General features: G+C 44.4%; 1 protein-coding gene across 8 annotated transcripts in view; it reads right to left on the bottom strand.

Moving 5' to 3' along the window:
- The window catches only part of LOC115799114 (NACHT, LRR and PYD domains-containing protein 14-like), a 488499-nt gene that overhangs the window by 455426 nt on the left and 12906 nt on the right, over window positions 1-20167 (bottom strand). For 6 of the 8 annotated variants that reach the window (XR_004021532.1, XM_030756091.1, XM_030756100.1 and 3 more), the window contains exons 5-9: window positions 19063-19194; window positions 14133-14368; window positions 12223-14014; window positions 3014-3187; window positions 128-307 (exon numbers count right to left, since the gene is read on the bottom strand). Coding sequence is in view for 7 of the 8 variants with exons in the window: in XM_030756091.1 (XP_030611951.1) it covers window positions 128-307; window positions 3014-3187; window positions 12223-14014; window positions 14133-14368; window positions 19063-19194 (2514 nt within the window). In the remaining variant the exon portion in view is untranslated. The remainder of the gene's footprint in view (window positions 1-127; window positions 308-3013; window positions 3188-12222; window positions 14015-14132; window positions 14369-19062; window positions 19195-20167) is intronic. The other 2 variants (XM_030756096.1, XM_030756098.1) reach the window with 1 other exon arrangement.

Here is a 20167-nt window from a genome sequence, read left to right as displayed (position 1 = left end):
AGAGAAGAAGAACACAGACTTTACCATGAACATCCTCAGTGTGGATCAGTATAATATCAGCCTTATGTCTGCAGTTTAGTGTTTCACATCAGATTCATCTCAGCACAACTAAAACATGGAGACTGACCTCAGAGTTTCAAGAACACATCGTGGACTCTCCAGAAAACCACACAGATGCTTCACTCCTGAATCCTGCAGGTAGTTGTTGTTCCAGCTCAGGTCCAGCTCTCTCAGATGGGAGGGGTTGGACTTCAGAGCTGCTGCCAGATAATCACAGCTGATCTCTGAGAAACCACAGCTCATCAATCTGTATAAAGAATCAAAGATGTGAGTTTATTAGACAAAGTTTGAGCTTGAAATCATTAATATTGTACCACTGTTAACAACATCACATTGTGTTGAAATAAAGTTTAGTTTTGTGAATAAATGTGTGAAATGCTCCTAAATCTAAAGTGAAAATAAAGCTGATGACATTTGATTTGCTGCAGTTTCTTTGTGAGGGAGCAGTACATACAAACAGCTGCAGAGGGCGTGTCTGATGGATTGAACATCAAACAGGAAGTGTTGAGCTGAAATCTGCTCAGAATGAATGCAGGTGCAGGTGTGTCACAGGTGAATGTGGGTGGACTGTCACACTGTGTCACAGCGTAGCACGAGCGCACTAACATCCACTCTGATGGGAGTTTATTAGACAAAGTTTGAAATCATTCAGTGTTTCATAATCAGAGCTGAAGAAGCTTCACAATGTACAAGTTTACAAAATCACTTCTTCTTCTTCAGCGGCTGACAGCCAACATAAAGATGTATTACTGCCACCTAGTGGCTGCACTGATGATATGAGAGCAGCAGCAAGGATGGGAGCTTCCAATCCCACAAAGCCTTTGGGCACTAATCTCCACAGCCCACTAGTACATGTGACCTTTGACCCCTGATTCTCTGAAGAATTCCTGTTTCCCTTCCAAAGCTCCAAAGTGCTGCTGTGCCTCCATTGATAACCCCCTGCAATAACACATCTAAACTGAACTCCTGCACAGCCTTGCTTCTAGATCTTAGTTTCAGAGCTTCTCCAGCTCCTCTGGATCCACTACATTTGAATCCAACATGTTCCACTGGTTCCCTCTCTTCATGTTCCACACTGCCCTGGATTAGGTTTTCCTACAAGCTGCATAGTTGACTTTAATCCTGTGTGACCTTCCTGACCTACAAATACAGCTTCTTCCCTTCTCTTTCTCCCTGTTGTCTTGACTCCATCCACTTTTCCCTCACTTCTGTGGAAGTGTCTTCCCTTTGTCCCTGTGTCCCACCTGTGCTGCCATTTCTTTGGCATGTTGAATCCTATCAGTGCTTTTCCTCCCACTTTACAAAGAGCCACCTCCACCTGGTCTCCTTTAAGTTCCTGTTTAGCCAAAGTGTCTGCCATTTCATTTCCTTTCATATCCACATGTGCTGCTCCCAAATCCATTTCATTTCCCTGCCCTTCTCCACCAGGTGAGGATCCAGCAGGAGTGCTTCATCCAGGAAATCTGGCCGGCTCTTTGAGCTGAAATGATGTGAGCTAGTAAGCACTGAAGCTGCATCTGAAGCAAAGATCACTTTTTCTTCCTGTCACTTTTCTGTCCACTGCAGAGCCGTTATTATTGCTGTCATTGCTGCTGTGTATACTGCTGTGTGCTCTCACATCCTTTCTGATTCACTCACTCTCAGCTTTGCTGTTGCACATCAACTTCCTCCATGACCTGTTTCCATGTCTGCAGAGCCATCTGTGGAAATGTGCAGGTAGCCTTGGTACAGCTGATCCAGATGTTCCATCAAGAAATGTCCGCTGTTGTTCCTGTTTCAGGTTGATCATCATCCATGAAGGTGGAGCTGCTAGAAATCCTGTTGGACTAAACTGGACTTCCACTGCTGGATTCTCACCTTCCCACCTGGAACCACTCCTCCTTGGCCTTTCTCTCTCCCAGTTATCAGTTCAAAGATCTTTGGTGTGATGGAACCTCTGGATCCTTTCAATGAAGCCCAGTAAACCCCTGTTAGCTGCTGGGGTCTCAAAGCAAGTGGCATCTCTCCTCCTTCCACCTCCACAGCAGATCATCTGCCTCCATCTCCCCCTATCCCAGCATCCTCCTCTGTCACACCAACCTTTAACATTAATCTCAAAGTGAGAGAAAAAGGAGCTTTATGGAATGAAGAGCTCTGATGAATGAGTCATTACAGATATACCTGAGTCACAACACTCACAACACTCCAGCAGTCGCACCCATAGGCCATCAGCTGTGCAACAGTGACACAAATATATGAACTGTGTTCAATATTTAGGCACTTTGTTCATTTCTGTGCTTCAGCTCTTCTTCAGTTACACCACTGCAGCCAACACGTTTCAAAAGGAGCAGCTTTTACTTTGAAGGCCAGCTGTCTCTGCTTCCTGTTTGTTCCTCTGCTTTAACACACACCTCACCACAGCAGCTGTGTGGGTGTCTCTGTAGCAGCCATATCAGCTTCGGATCCATGAACATCATCACAGCTCCTAACTTCACCTTTATTAGCTTTGACATTCATGTCTTTCTCTTCTTTCTCTGAGCGTCTCTCTCTCTGTTTCCACAGAAGCTCAAAGTCTCTGCAGCCTGTTTGGATCTGCTATCATCACATCTTCAACAGCCTCATTCACATCCCTCACACACTCTACAGCCTCATCAGGACTGACTTCATCTTCACTGACTGATGGAGCACAACATGAACCTGTGGAGGCTGAAAAACTGTCCTGTCAAACATCTCCCCGTCACCGCTCCACTTCTGTCAGCCTTTAAATGAACTGCTCAAGTCTGTCACTTCTATTTGGAGCCAAAAGGAAAAAGTGTTGTTCAGTCGTTTGGAAAGACAACATTTCTGAAAGCACTCAAACTTCTTCACATTTGTCTTCAGACACATCCTGAACATTTAGGAACCAAAGAAAGTTTCAAACATCAATCAAAGATCTGAAATATAGAAAAACAACAGCTGCAGTCAGTGAACTGACCTCATAGTCTCCAGTCGACAGTTTGGACTCTCCAGTCCAGCACACAGAAGCTTCACGCCTGAATCCTGCAGGTTGTTCTGACTCATGTCCAGCTGTGTCAGATGGGAGGGGTTGGACTTCAGAGCCGAGGCCACAACTTCACAGTGAGTCTCTGAGAGTCCACAACCAATCAGTCTGTGATTAGAGAAAATATGAACTGTGTTATTGTAAAAGCAGAAATGTGCATTATAAACACAGACTGAATGTATATGAAGACAAAACAGAGTGAGGTCATAATGTGATGAACATCTGCTCTGTACATCTGTGCTTCAGCTCCTCTCAGCTTCCTGTGTTTGACACAATGATTGTCTGCAGCTCTCTCAGACCTGCACACTTTTAATGAGACGCTTTGTTTGGCTGCAGATCTGCAGATGAAGGAGGAAAATGGCCTCACATTTAGGCTCCATAATGTCCACAGTCTGTCAGTCACAGCTGATCCAGAGTCCCGGCTCAGTGCTAACATGATTAGAGCTGAGCCCGTCAGTGATCACAGCTGAAGGAGGTGATGTGTCTGAATACATTTAATAATACTTCTTCCAGACCAGCCGGTCTAAAGCTCAGCAGAGAGAACCAGAAGCTTCTGGGCTGCACAAAGAGGAGTGTTTAAAAAGGCTGAGAGTACATCTTACATTAGGTGATGAGTAGCTGCCCTCTGTAAAACCAGTCTGACTGTTAGCAATCACAGAGGGAGGATCTCTGCGAGAGGTTTCAGATCTAAAGGACAACAGGAACAGGCCTGTATGAAGAGCACTCTGCAGGGATCAGAGCTTTGTTAATACCACAGAGGTGCAGTATTAGCCTCCATTAGAGAGGGAGGGGGAACTCTGACTTTGTTAATCCTGAGCTGAGAGTCACCTCAGAGTCAGTTACCATGGTAACAGACTCTGAACTAAACCTGCTCGCTGGCAGGTTTAATTCACCAAACTCTGAGAGTCTCTCTCTGACTCCTCCCCCTGCTGCACCTGAACCACCTGTCTGACCCTCTGACTCAAAGTCAAAGGTCAGAGCAGAGCCCATCAATCTGCAGGTTCTTACGCTGAAATCCCAGTTAGACATTAATTTGTTGTATTTGTGCTTTTATGATGGTTCAGGTGTGTGAGGGCCGAGACAGTGATGAGATCACAGGTTTATTATGACCTCAGCATCAAATCTATATTCTCCATCTGTGTAACTGTGCAGTGATGCAGCTGCAGACTGTCAGCTCCTCTGAAACATTTGCTGTAGCATCTGTTTAAATCACTGATCTGTATGAAGCTTTGGACACAGAACTCTGATCCAAGATCAGTTATCATGTTGGAATCACTGATGGAAAAATGTCTCACAGCTGGAGATGAATGAAGGTTTTATTGCCATGTGGGTGAACAGGTTCACACATTGGAAATTGCAGTTAACAGAGCACCCATCCAAGAATACAACAAACACAAACACGGGGGGACAGGTGTCCGAGGTCATGCAGCCGACTTGCAGCGCTACCTTTACTTCACTGAACATCTGAGTGAAGATGAGGCTGAAACCACTTTAAAACTGGACCAAAAGGATTTAAAGGGAGTTTTTAAATGTGGCTGCACTCATTCATGTTGGAATGAGTTCTCATCATTAAATGCTGCCAAACATTATAAAGTTTCAGAGTCTGAACCTTGAACGGCGACATATTTTCCTCTGAAATCACCTAAATCAGTCTGAGTGGGTCGACCCAGAGCCGATCCACCTGAACGCATCACAGGCTCAGTAACAGGTCAGAGCGGCTCTCCATCACAATCTACTCACAAGAGAGAACGATCCCAGCTTCTGTCAGAGTACACTGATTTATGAGGGCAGTAAAACTATGATGACATATTTCTATGGCTGGAAATATAATTATAATACTTCATAGTTCATAATTCACAGGTATCTCATAAACAGGCGGTGAAATGTATGCTGTGTCAGCAGAGTTCAGATGAAATTGTGAACTTTTTCACCTGTCTGTTTGCACTGATCACTGCACTGTCATGTACTTTTCAGTTTTTTATTTGTAAAAAATGTTTTGAATCATGTATAATTTTCTTTCCACGTCACAATTTATACCACTTTGTGTCGGTCTTTCACATTAAATTCCAGTGAAATATATTTATGTTTGTGGTTGTATTGTGACAAAATATGGAAAAGTTCAAGGGGTATTAATACTTTTACAAGCCCCTGTAAACCGTTCCTCTGCAGATGATCAGTTAGCTGTTTTACAACTACTCCTTCAAGGATCTTTGAGAGAAAAGGAAGGTTGGAGATTGGCCTATAATTAGCTAAGACAACTGGGTCACTGATGGCTTTTTAAGTAGAGGTTTAATTACAGCCACCTTGAAGGTCTGTGGTACATAGCCAACTAATAAAGACAGATTGATCATTTTTAAGATTGAAGCATCAATAATTGAAGACTTCTTTGAACAGTCTAGTAGGAATGGGATCTAATAAACATGTTGCTTTGAGATGGTTATGAATAATTTTTTCTCTAATGTCTAAAATTTTATTTGTAAAGAAATCCATGAAGTCACTACTAGTTAAAGTGAAAGGAATACTCGGCTCTACAGAGCTCTGACTCTTTGTCAGCCTGGCTACAGTGCTGAAAACAAACCTGGGGTTGTTCTTATTTTCTTCAATTAATGATGAATAGTAAGATGTCCTAGCTTTACGGAGGGCTTTTTTATAGAGCAACAAACTCTTTTTCCAGGCTAAATGAGCATCTTCTAATTTAGTGAGACGCCATTCCCTCTCCAGCTTTCGGGTTATCTGCTTTAAGCTGTGCGTTTGTGAATTATACCACGGAGTCAGGCACTTCTGATTTGAAGCTTTCCTTTTCAGAGGAGCCACAGTATCCAAAGTTATACGCAGTAAGGATGTAAAACTATTGACGAGATAATCGACCTCACTGGGAGCAGAGTTTAGGTAGCTGCTCTGCACTGTGTTGGCACTGAAGAGCATAACAATGAAGGAATTAGATCCTTAAACTTAGTTACAGCACTTTCAGAAAGACTTCTACTGTAATTAAACTTATTCCCCACTGCTGTGTAATCCATTAAAGTAAATGTAAATGTTACTAAGAAATGATCAGACAGGAGGGGGCTTTCAGGGAATACTGTTAAGTCTTCAGTTTCTATGCCATATGTCAGGACAAGATCCAGAGTATGATTAAAGTGGTGGGTGGGCTCCTTTACATTTTGAGAGAAGCCAATTGAATCTAACAATAGATTAAATGCAGTGTTGAGGCTGTCATTCTCAGCATCTACATGGATGTTAAAATCACCCACTATAATGATTTTATCTGAACTGAGCACTAAATCAGATAAAAAGTCTGAGAAATCAGACAGAAACTCTGAGTAGGGACCAGGTGGACAATAGATAATAACAAATAAAACAGGTTTTTGATTTTCCCAATTAGGATGGACAAGACTACGAGTCAGGCTTTCAAAAGAATGAAAACTTTGTCTGGGTCTGTGATTAGTTAATAAGCTGGAATTGAAGATTGCAGCTAATCCTCCTCCTCGACCTGTGCTTCGAGCATTCTGACAGTTACTGTGACTCGGGGGTGTTGATTCATTTAAACTAACATATTCATCCTGCTGTAACCAGGTTTCTGTAAGGCAGAATAAATCAATACGTTGATCAATTATTAAATCATTTACTAATAGGGACTTGGAAGAGAGAGACATAATGTTTAACAATCCACATTTAATTGTTTTATTTTTTGGTGCAGTTGATGAAGCTGTATTATTTATTGTTTTTGAATTTTTATGCTTAAATAGCTTTTTGCTGATTTTAGCTTTGGTTTTTGGTGGTCTGGGAGCAGGCACCGACTCTATGGGGATGGGGTTTTGGGGGGATGGCAGGAGGAGAGAAGCTGCAGAGAGGCGTGTAAGACTGCAACTCTGCTTCCTGGTCTCAACCCTGGGTAGTCAGTTTTTAGGAGGGTTAATAAATTTGGCCAGATTTCTAGAAATGAGAGCTGCTCCATCCAAAGTGGGATGGATGCCGTCTCTCCTAACAAGACCAGGTTTTCCCCAGAAACTTTGCCAATTATCTATGAAGCCCACGTCATTTTTTGGACACCACTCAGACAGCCAGCGATTCAAGGAGAACATGCGGCTAAACATGTCGCTCCTGGTCTGATTGGGGAGGGGCCCAGAGAAAACTACAGAGTCCGACATCGTTTTTGCAAAGTTACACACCGAGTCAATATTAATTTTAGTGACCTCTGATTGGCGTAACCGGGTGTCATTACTGCCGACGTGAATAACGATCTTACCAAATCTACGATTAGCCTTAGCCAGCAGTTTCAAATTTCCATGAATGTCGCCTGCTCTGGCCCCTGGAAGACATTTGACTATGGTCGCCGGTGTCTCTAGCTTCACGTTTCTCAAAACAGAGTCGCCAATAACCAGAGTTTGTTCCTCGGCGGGTGTGTCGCCGAGTGGAGAAAAACGGTTAGAGACGTGAACAGGTTGGTGGTGTACCCGGGGCTTCTGCTTAGGACTACGCTTCCTCCTCACCGTCACCCAGCCGGCAGTGTTGCCAAGTCTGCTTATTATAAGCGACTTTGGGCTTGTTTTTGAACGTGGAGCTCCTTATTTGGGCTTGACTTTCTTTCCAAGTGAAACTCCTTGAATATCTCTCGGCGCCCTATAATAAAGCAAAAGACGAGTGGTAGGTAGTTTGTCCCTTCCAAGCCCCCGTTTCCTGTTTATCGCTCCTTCACAAGTTGACTGAGCGCACACCCAAACTAACACTTGTAACAGCCCAGAGTGAGGAGGCAGCGGAAGAATGAGCTCCAGTAAGTGGGGAAAATATAGAAAAAATATATAATGAAGAGTGGGAGAAAGAGAGCGCACAGAATGGATCTGAGCTCAGATGGGAGACAGTGGCGCTAAAAGTGGATATGCACTATATGCAATGCATAGGGGCACCGCACAAGAGGGGGGCGCCAAAACGATGAGACGAAATAATTTCTCTAGTCGCACTTTCTGTATTTAACAGCTGTGCAAATGAAATGATCTGAAAGTAGCTGCGGTCCTAATGGGAGACTTACCAAAGGCATTCCCCAGATTTTGCAAGTGTGAAATATGTGCTCACCATGCTGATACAGAGAAGCACACACAAAAAACTGTGCACTCTTCTCTTCTATGAGGCTAAGAACCATGGGTTTTACTGCCCCAAAACACAATGAGACAAAACAAAGAAGTGAGCTATACTACTATAGAGATATAATGTTTAAAAGCGGCCTCAGGTTTACACAGTGTTGTGGGTTGCCAGTTGGGCTTCTTTTGAGCTTGTTTTCATAGAGCTGGTTGCTTGTTTCTGTTGCAAGATCTGGCAACACTGGTCATGTGTGGAGCTATTTCAGCCCCACAAGTAGCCAAGACGCAAACTGTTTGTGGGAAAACAGCGAGAAGTTGTGGTAACACAACAAACCTCGTTAAACTCCTCAGAATTCACCACAATACTGAATACGAGGCATACATGATGACGCGGACCGAGGAGGAGAGCCAAACGTGAGGCACTGCTGTTGGTACAGGACAGACGGAGTCCTTGTTGCAGGCAGATACTATCCAGGTACAGAGAAGGGAAATATAGAGTTTTAAGGGGCGATAAGCACGGTCACTGTTTGAGTTGGACAGATTAATTAAGATAGTACAAGTAACAAAATAAACACATGCTTCAACACAGCTGCATGATTTCAGCTTGGAGTAATTTGTATCATGTGAGATAATCTCACAGAGGTAAAAAAGCCGAGATTTATTCAGGTAAGCTTTCCTAAAGTGTAAGATAACTGAAAGTGCTTTAACAGGTGTCATTAAATAATACAGAGCAATTGTGATAAAAACTGCTATGGAGAAATATAAAAAAATATATACTAGAAAAGATGACTAAAAATAAAACATTTTACCAATAAAATATAGCTCATTTATTATCCATCTACTTTGTGTTATTTGTTAAGTGATCATTTTAAAATATAGGCACAACAAACATGCAATTATTGTGGCATTTATTTATTAAAAATTTTTACTGGCAATTTTAATATAAGTCACCCAGATACTGGAATGTTTGTATTCCTGTATTGCAGGCTATTTGATGGGACTGCATATAGTTCAGTCTAAATAAGACTAAGCAATCAGTGTTGAATAGCCCTATCATTTGTTTTGCCCTGTGATTTTATTTCATTTAAGATTTTTGCAGAAAGTATCGGTATTGGATTGGTATCACCAATACCAGCTTGAATATTACTCAGTATTGGATCGGAAAGAAAATATGTCGTATCGCACATCACAACTGTGCTCCGAAACAGGAACAGGAAGTGATAAAATACCGGAAGTGAGAGCCAACACCAAGTGAGAGCTGCCACCAAGTGACGAAGCAGCAGCTTTGAGTCCAAGTTGTTCTTCCTGAGGACCCTCAGGAAGTGAAGTCGCTGCTGAGCCTTCTTGATAACAGCTGTGATGTTATCTGACCAAGAGAGATCAGCAGAGATGAGGACACCAAGAAACCTGAAGGTGTGGACCCTCTCCACACGCTCGCCGTTGATGTAGAGGGGAGCTGGGTCAGTCCTGTGCTTCCTGAAGTCGATGATGATCTCTTTGGTTTTCATGGTGTTCAGTGCAGGTTGTTCTCTGAACACCAGGCTGTCAGCTTCAGGACCTCCTCTCTGTAAGCTGCCTCATCTCCCTTTGAGATGAGTCCAACCACTGTGGTGTCGTCAGCAAATTTGACGATGAGGTTGTTACTGTGGGCCGGACTGCAGTCATGGGTGTCTCAACACATTTACTGAGCTGGCTAGAACTCTGCAGACTGAAGGATGGAGTTTATTCATTCAGTCTGTTTATATGTTTATTTGCACAGAGTACTGGATGTACAGGAGTACACACAGGAGGAAGTACTTTGGTGAAGTCTACTTCACTGCAGACTGGCTTTGTAAAGAATAAATCAGCCTTTTGCTGTTTTTGTTCTGATCTTTTCTGTTTACATTTCAATAGCACAGCTGTGAGTCTTTGTTATGGAGGAAAAAAGCATCAATTTATTTGAGGAGCATTATTATTTAAATAAGCCAATAGTTTATTTTGAGCAGTTTCTCATGTACATCTACAGCTGAATGTTAATAAAAGTGTCAGTGTGATGTTTGGGACATGTAGCTTTGACTCAGAAGGGCCTTTTTGCTTATACCTTTGGGAAGAAAAATATCGAGATATATTTCATATATCGCCATTCAGGTAAAATGAACTGAGATATTACTTTTGGTCCATATCGCCCAGTCCTACCTCATCTTCACTCAAACATTCCCAACATCTCCAGGATCAGACATTTTTCCATCAGTGAGCTTTTCCGACATGATCAATGATCGATTATTGATCATTGATCGGTGTGTTCTGTCAGCAGCTTCATCCAGATCAGTGTGATGTAACAGTGATGCTACAGTAACCACAGTAAATGTTTCAGAGGAACTGACTGACAATCTGACAGCTGCAGCTGCCTCATTATAAATGCGTGACATCATCACTGTCTCCGTCCTTACAGCCTGTTGACGAGTGAACGACTGTAAAAGCTTCATGTTACAAAAATAACAAACTAACGTCTAACTGGGATTTCAGTGATCGTAGAAACATAAACGTCTGCAGATGAATTCGCTCCTCTGACGCTCTGACAGCCACTTTATGAAGGAGGAAATGAATGGGAGTGTCAGACAGGTGGTTCAGGTGCAGCAGGAGGGGCGGAGTCAGAGAGACACTCAGAGGTTGTTGGATAAAACCTGCCAGGTTAGGGTCACAGAGGCTGTTACCATGGTAACTGGCTCAGAGTTGGAGTTAGAAAAAAACAGAGTTTCCTCATTTTAGGGTTACAAACAAGAGTTGGAGCTAAACCTGTTTCCTGGAATAGGCCCCAGAACACGACCACAAGGTAACTAACACATATTTGCTGCAAGGTGGGATCTGCACCATCCACAACACAAGCACCACAGCACTGCCAGTATAGCCAGTATAACCAGTATAACCAGTATTTGCTGTGTCGGCCTGAATAATTCTGATTCAGTCTGAAGCTGAACATTTTCTGTTTGCTCTGGGCTGTAACGGGCCAGTCTGACCAGAGTCAGGGATGTAGAATTAGGCAGGGATAATAGAGACACGTTCCTGCCAATAACAGATAACGTCTGTTGTGTCCCGGCCAATCACGGGGCAGGATTAGCTGAGTGTAACCTTTGCACCTCATCACTGCTAAAGCCCTGATTCTACCCTAACCCTTTGAATACATGTACAGGATCTGATAACTGCCATTACATATCTATTTATTTATTATTTGTTTAATTTATGTATTTATTTATGGTTTATTTATATATTCTGCATTTTAATATTTATTTTCAATAGACTGCAGAAGTGTTCTAGATTTCAAAGTATTCACTGCTCTTTAAGTGCAGTAAATTCAGTGTGTTTCCAGTCAGTGAGTAATCGTGTTAAATAATCATGATTTCATTGACCAAAATAATTGTGATTATGATGTTTTCCATCATCAGCCTGAACCGCAACACAGCAGGAAGTTTGAACCCAAACCTTCTTCCTGTCAGCTGACAGAGCTAACCGCAGCCCCACCCCGACCTCAGGACAGATACTGCATTTTATTCTTCTTAGTACATGGGAACCTACACTAACACGTCCTGGTAAAACACTGCCACCTAGTGGGGAAGGTATTAGCTACAGATTCTGATTAGAGTGTGTACAGCATGGAGTTGATTAAAGCATAATTAATCATTACCATAATTAAAATTGAAATATAAGCTTCTATTTCTGGTTCTTGTATGTGAACATCGGACCCCAGGTGAGTCAGTGCCTCACCTGTCACAAACCTGACCGCACATCACTGGTTTATGGAGATGTCTGCATTTATTTTATACAATCAGCAGATATCTGATCACCACCACCATCATCTCTGTCCTCCCCCCAGGTGTACTGAGGTGTCATGACTCTAACCCCCCCTCCATCGTTCAGTGTCCTCAGACAACTCAAGAAAAACTACTGATCGTAGCTTCAGCCAGTTAGCATCACTGATTCCTGCAGTATGAAACCAAAACTAATGAGAGTCATTTAGTCCTGTGACTATGTGAAGAACTGAAGTACTAATCTACTCTGATTAATGATGTTAATGAGCACATCTGCACTCACCGAGCCTTTCTGCAGTTCCTCACAGCTGGAATCAGTCTCAGTCGTCCCTCCCATGATGTGTTGTACTTCTCCAGGTCCATCTCATCCAGAACCTCCTCTGACATCTGCAGCATGAAGGCCAGAGCTGAGCAGTGGATCTCAGAGAGTTTCTTCTCTGATCTCTTCTCTAACTTCAGGAACTCCTGGATCTCCTGATGTACTGAGAGGTCGTTCATCTCCATCAGACAGTGGAAGATGTTGATGATTCTGTCAGGAGAGCTTTTATCACTGTTCATCTCCTTCAGGTTCTTGATGACTCTCTGGATGGTTTCTGGACTGTTCTCTGTCTGACCCAGCAGACCTCCTAAGAGTCTCTGGTTGGACTCCAGAGAGAGGCCATGAAGGAAGCGAACAAACAGGTCCAGGTGGCCATTTTTACTCTGGAGGGATTTTATTACTGTTTTCATCAAGAAATCATCCTGAGATGTCTGATCATATGTTTTCCCCAGGAAGTCCTCCAGCACCTCCATCTTCCTGCTGGTGTAACAGTGGAACCTGTAGACTGCAGCCAGAAACTCCTGAATGCTCAGATGAACAAAGCTGTAGACTGGTTTCTGGAAGATCACACACTCTCTTTTGAAGATCTCTGTACAAACTCCTGAGTACACCGAGGCCTCTGTCACATCCAGACCACACTGCTCCAGGTCTTCTTGGTAGAACATGATGTTTCCTTTCTTCAGGTGCTCAAACGCCAGCCTCCCCAGCTTCAGAAGAACTTCCCTGTCAGCCTCCATCAGCTCCTGTGGACTCGTCTCATGTCCTTCATGGTACTTGTTCTTCTTCCTCTTTGTCTGAACCAGCAGGAAGTGTGAGTACATGTCAGTCAGGGTCTTGGGCAGCTCTCCTCTCTGCTCTGTAGTCAACATGTGCTCCAGAACTGTAGCAGTGATCCAGCAGAAGACTGGGATTCTGCACATGATGTGGAGGCTCCTGGATGTCTTCATGTGGGAGATGATTCTGCTGGACAGCTCTTCATCACTGAACCTCCTCCTGAAGTACTCCTCCTTCTGGGCGTCAGTGAAGCCTCGTACTTCTGTCAGCCTGTCCACACATCTAGGAGGGATCTGATTGGCTGCTGCAGGTCGAGAAGTTATCCAGACGAGAGCCGAGGGAAGCAGATTCCCCTCGATGAGGTTTGTCAGCAGCTCGCTGACTGATGACTTCTGTGTGACATCAGACACGAGCTTCCTGTTGGTGAAATCCAATGAAAGTCTGCTTTCATCCAGGCCGTCAAAGATGAACAGAAGCTTCCAGACAGCGAGCTTCTCTGCTGGGACCTTCTGTAATGTTGGATGGAAAACATGGAGCAGCTCCAGAAGACTGTACTGCTGATCTCTGATCAGGTTCAGCTCCCTGAATGAAAGCAGCATCACCACACTGACATGTTGGTTCTCCAAGCCCTCTGCCCAGTCCAGACTGAACTTCTGCACTGAGAAGGTTTTTCCAACGCCAGCGACGCCGTTGGTCAGAACCACTCTGATGGGTCTCTGTTGGTCAGGGAAGGCTTTAAAGATGTCGTGGCACCTGATTGGACTGTCATGGAGGGCGTCCATCTTGGAAGCTGTCTCCAGCTGCCTCACCTCATGTTGGGTATGAGCCTCTTCACTCTGTCCCTCTGTGATGTAGAGCTCAGTGTAGATCCTGTTCAGGAGGGTTCCACTTCCTGTTTGATCACTTCCTTCAGTCACACGTTCACATCTCCTCCTCAGACTGATCTTATGTTCCTCTAAAACCTCCTGCAGACCAGCATCTGCTGAAAGACAGAAAAACACTGAGACTAAAGAGAAAGAAACTCTGAAATGTGTCAACAACACAACAAGAAGTCCAGTTTTCAGAAATGAGTCCATCAGCAGACAGATGTTCAGTCTTACTTTGGCCACAGCTGCTCTGACTGGCTGTCTGCAGTCCAGCTGTGGTTCTGGGTCTTTGTCCACACTGGGGACAGGAGGAGTCTCCTGATGAAGCAGACTGGTCCCAGTATGAGGAGATGCACTGTCTGCAGAACCAGTGTCCACAGCTGGTAGAGACCGGATCCTTCAGGACGTCCTGACAGGAAGCACAGCAGGACGGCTGCTCTTCCTCACAGACAGCGCTCCTCTTCCTCTCTCTGTGAACACATTTCTTTATCACTAAAATCATTTGCTGACTGTTGCTGACAAAGATCCGTTTTTTTAAACAGAGTGAGTGAGCACACCCTGATCGTCTAAGCACACCCTGTTCTTTCACCAATAGCCACTAAACATGCCGCTGAATGCTACTGCGCATGTGTGAAGCTCGCCGGAGATAGACGGACAGGAAGATGCCTCACTCTGTTAAAAAAAAATCATCAGTAATAAAAAACGACTATTATCAACAATTAAATTCGTCATCAACTATTTTTATTGTCGACTAATCGTTGCAGCCCTACCTCGGAATGATCGCTAGTGCTAATGACAGCCCCCCCCCCCTCTAACTATGAAAAAAATAACAGCTGACCTTCTCTGCACAGCACACGCATGCGCACACAAACACACACACTCAGCACAGCGCAGTGGAGGTGTGGGAAAACTTGTCAGTGATGATCCACTCATGTTAAAGGGTCATTTTTTTCCAAATGATGGAAATCCGTTGTGTCAACAGAGAACTGCTTACACGGAGACGCCTGAGCTGCAGAGTTAAAATGACACATTGAAGCAAAAAATTTGTGTCGAGTATTTTTAATATTCAAATGGAGTTATTCGCAGAATCGTTGCAGCCCTAAAATTTGCATTAAATTTTCAATTTGTGTATCAAAATACATGAAGGTTGGTATTTACCGTTCATGCTGGGATTTTTTTGTTGAACTGGAAACCTGAAATTTTAATTTGATCTTCATTTTTCCTCTTACTTCTCCTCGCGTTCATGCCGGTTGTCATTTCGATTTTTGTAGAAACGTGCACATTGTGAATGAAACTGCCCGTGCTCTGCAGTAAGTCCAAATTGCAGTGAAATGATACAGTTGCAAGCGGCGATAATAGCAGCGATCTAGCCGGGGCAGTCTGCGGGGCGGGCTCCTGTTTGCTAATTGCAGCGACAGCAGAGCTCTGAAAGTGAAGCAGTGAAATCCTCAGCCTGGTGCAGCGCCTGGCAATCAACCGCTAACTAGAACGCTGGTCTGCTGTGACCTCACTGTGGAACAATAACTCCAACTTGTCAGGGTTGTGAGCCGGTGGCCCAGTGTGTTTAGCTCTTTTGTGTAGTCCTGTTTTACGTTTCGGGTTGTTTCTTGGTTCTGCTTACAGTTTAGTTCTCAGTTTAGTTGTTTCCCTGTCTTGTGTCACACTGTGTGGTAGTTGGCTTAGTTACATTTAGCTTCCCTCTGTGTCCGGTTTCCATGTGTTAAGTGTGTGTGTGTGTGTTCAGTCATTTCCTGTTTTATTTTGGCGGTCCTCACCCCTTGTTCCCTCTGTGTATTTAAGGTCTCAGTGTTGTTTGGTTCTCTGTTGGTGTTCCTGCTGTATGCCTTTTGTATTTCGGGTTTCTCTGTGTAGCTGACTCCTGACCAGCCTCTTTGAGTTTAAGCACTTACAATAAAATCTAAGTACCATTACAGCTCTCGCCTTGTGTCCTGCACTGGGGTCCTTTTTGCCTTGCCTGCAGCAGCCGTGACACAGCTCCATGTTTCTGAGGCTGTTGTCACGGCTGTGTGCGGGCAAGGCAGGGAGGACCCCAGTGCAGGACACGGTGAGAGTAGGTTTGGAGGGAAGTTTATTTGAAAACCCAAATAATCACCAAACAGTAAACTCGAAACTCGAAAGCAGGAACTAAGAACTCGAAGGACAAAACACACAGGCAAAACTGACGAGGACCTGAACACTGAACTAAACAACACTGAGACTTAAATACACAAAGGAAACGAGGGGTGAGTGGAAACAACTGGGAACAACAGGTGAAATGAATGAGACTAATGACAAAGGGGAAGCAAAACTAAACACAAAGCACAAGGAACACGAGACTGTCAAAATAAAACAGGAACTGACTAAACATAACAAATACTAACCTAAACACAGAAAACTTAAGGCAACATTACAAAACAAAACAACAAAGGAAACCAAACCGCACACTCAAATAACAAACAGAGAAACTAAAAGCAACACTAAGAAAACAACCTGAAAAGTACAACAAAAGAAAGCTACACAAAATAACTCAAAACGCTGGGCCACCGGCCCAAGATCATGACAGCTGTGGATCAATCCTGCATCAGCTTGGAGGAAGCTGAGCTCAGTTCTTCACACAGAGCAGCTTCAGCTCTGGGACGTTGGTGGCTTTGCTCTCATGAAGGACTCACTTCCTTCACTTCAGGTCCTTCTACAACATTTCTCTGGGGTTAGGCTCACTCTGCCTTTATCTTTATATTTCCTCTGATGACTCAGTTCACAGATTATCCTGATGTTTGCCTTTAAAATTTGATGGTATGATTCATAATTCTGACCTTCTGGCACAAACAGAGTAAAACAGGCCCAAACACCATAAACCAGGTTTCACTGTGTTGGATTCGGTCTTGTTTCTTCATTCATTAGAAACTTTGATTTGAATCTCATCTGGCTCCTCGGGTTAGATACTCATTAGCAGTAGTAGTGATAACAACAGTGCTGTCTCTGCCTCCTCCAGCTGATACACAGCTTCACACAGCACCTGCACACAGGTGGGCACACGGCCCCTCCCACTAGCAGCTGCAGTATCTGAGGTTCACAGCACTGAACGACACTTTAGGAGGAATCTCAGAGGTCAGTAAAGCTCCCGTCTCAGCAGCAGTGAAGTATGAAGCGTTTAGACGTGTAAACACCAGGAAAGCGGCTGGACCAGACGGTATTAGTGGACGTGTCCTTAAGACCTGCGCTGACCAGCTGGCACCTGTGTTTACACTGATATTCAACCTCTCACTGAAACTGTGTGTGATTCCCACCTGCTTTAAAAAGTCCATCATAGTCCCTGTCCCAAAGAAACCACACCCCAGCAGCCCCAATGACTTCAGGCCCATAGCGCTCACCTCTGTGGTGATGAAGTGTTTTGAGAGACTCATCAAGACATTCATCACCTCCTCACTGCCCACCACCCTCGACCCACTACAGTTTGCATACCGGCCAGACAGATCCACAGATGATGCCATATCCTTCCTCCTCCACAAGACCCTTTCACACATAGACACTGGTAAGGGGAACTATGTGAGAGTGCTGTTTGTAGATTACAGCTCAGCATTCAACACCATAGTTCCCTCCAGGCTGGTCTCTAAGCTGCTGGACCTGGGCCTGGGCCCATCCCTGTGCAGGTGGGTTCACAGCTTCCTGACCAGCAGACCACAGGTGGTACGAGTGGGTCACCTCACCTCATCCTCCCTCACCCTCAACACTGGATCCCCCCAAGGCTGTGTGCTCAGCCCTCTGCTGTACTCACTGTACACCCATGACTGCGAGGCCACGTCAGAGTCCAACGTCATCATCAAGTTTGCTGACGACACTGCTGTTGTGGGACTAATCTCTCACAATGAGGAGACAGCCTACAGGAGAGAGGTCTCCCGCCTGGAGAACTGGTGCCAGGAGAACCACCTCCTGCTCAACGTCAGCAAAACAAAGGAACTGATCGTGGACTTCAGCAGGAAGCAGCAGAGGGACTACCATCCACTTGTCATCAGTGGTGCTGAGGTGGAAAGAGTGGACACTTTCAAATACCTGGGAGTGACCATCTCACAGGACCTGTCCTGGACTCATCACATAAACATCACTGTGAAGAAGGCCAGACAGCGTCTCTACCTCCTCAGGCGGCTGAGAGACTTCAAGCTCCCACTCAAGGTGCTCAGGAACTTTTACACCTGCACCATCGAGAGCATCATGCGTGGGAGCATCACCACCTGGATGGGAAACTGCACCAAGCAGGACTTCATGGCTCTAAAAAGGGTGGTTCGTTCAGCTGAACGGACCATCAGAACCACCCTCCCCAACCTGCAGGACATTTACACCAAGCAGTGCAGGCTGAGGGCCATGAAGATACTAAAACAGCCCAGCCAACCCGGACACTCTCTCTTCTCCCTGCTCCCATCAGGCCGGCGTTACCGCTGCGTGTGGTTAGCGTGTGGCTGTGTGTCTGAGGTAAAATATTATGATTTTATTGTTCCCACATCACTGTATATTCAGTACATCGGTTTGTGTTTTGAGCTATGACCTCGCATGCTGCTAAATGCAGCGCTCTGATTGGTCAGTCCTGTTTGTCAGAAAAATCGAACTTGATCCGAAAAAATAAATGCCGCAAATTCGTCCTGTGAAATGACGCGGTTGGTGTGAACGGCTGCATTAAGAACAGGAGAGTCCGAAAAATATTTTTAACGCACGAAACATTCGCACGAAATTTACGCGTCTGGTGTGAAAGGGCCTTAAAACGCTCTCTGCGTGTTCGTGTGTTTGTGCTCGCTGTGCTGAGAATCAGCTGTTATTTTTTCTCTACTTCAGTTCCCGGACATACTGCTAGCGAGCGCAGCTATTAGCACTGGTGACCGTCCGGTACCAGAAGGACTGTCACAATATTATTGATACTTTAATCCCTGATTAGTGACTAAATACAGACCTGCAGTAGAAACGTTTTTAGGAGAATGTTTGTGAATATTAAGCATTACAAGATTACGCTCACACAGCCCCCAGTTTTTCAACATAAACACTGATAACACAACAACAGCAATCAGCTGATTTACCTGCAGTCTGTCTGCACAAAGAGGCGGAGCCGGTGAGCTCAGGTGGAGCAGCACATTTTTATAAATGACCTTTGAACTCTGTGAGTCAGCAGTTCTCTTACATTATCAGCTGAGGTCCATGATTGAAGAACGTTGTTGGTGCAGCTTCATTACTGAAGTCTGGAGGTCTTCCTCTGGACCAGTCACTCCTCAGAGACACACAGCTGGATGTTGGAGACTGTGACCTCTGACCTCTGCAAACACAAACAGATTTTATTCATATCACTTAATGATCAATTCTAAATTCTGTTGAGGTTCAGACTGAACCTGCACGGCTCTTTGTAATCAGATTACATTCAGACTCTGCAGCTGCATTTAAAACATCTGGTTCAGTTTAGAGTCTTAAAGTGTTTCAGCCTCATCTTCACTCAAACATTCCCATCATCTCCAACATCCACCTGAGACATTTTCCCATCAGTGATTCCAACATGAGAAATGATCGATCAGTGTGATTTAAACAGTGATGCTAAAGAAGTGGTTCTGACCTTTGACCTCATGTCCCACTTCACCAGATGAGAATTTCACTAGTAGCTACTGGCAAACGTCCTCGTTCTGCTGTGAGAATTAATGATGCGACGTTCAACAATACGACTTTTCTCCCAGGTGCCCCCCCCCCCCCCAGTCTGAGAAATAGTGATGCTGCAGTAACTATAGTAACTGTTTCAGAGGAAGTGACTGACAGTCTGCAGCTGCATCACTGCACACAGAGGCAGAAAGATGGAGACCAGAGATTTGATTCAGAGCTGAGAATAAATCTGTGATGACATCACAGAATAAATCTGTGATGTCATCACAGAATAAATCTGTGATGTCATCGCTGTTTCCGTGCTTATATATTGATGAGTGAATGATTGGAGAAGCGTTCATGTTAAACACAAATCTAACTGATATCTAACTGGGATTTCACTGTTTGTAAAAACTTGAACCTCTCTAGATTGATTGGCTGTGCTCTGACCTTTGACCTCATGAATGAAGAAATGAATCAGAGTGTCAGACAGGTGGTTCAGGTGCAGCGGGAGGGGAGGAGTCAGAGAGACACTCAGAGTTTGGTGAAGTTAACTCTCTTGATGGCTAAATCAGAGGCTGCACTATGAAGCAGGACTTCATCTTATCAGGTACCCTCAGAGTTAATCTGGGTTTTCTATGAAGGTGCTTCACTTCTTACCA

This window comes from Archocentrus centrarchus, chromosome 20 (genome assembly GCF_007364275.1).
Source record: "Archocentrus centrarchus isolate MPI-CPG fArcCen1 chromosome 20, fArcCen1, whole genome shotgun sequence".
Lineage (NCBI taxonomy): Eukaryota > Metazoa > Chordata > Actinopteri > Cichliformes > Cichlidae > Archocentrus > Archocentrus centrarchus.
Note: the sequence above shows the minus strand (reverse complement) of the source record. Positions and strands in the feature narration are given on the sequence as shown.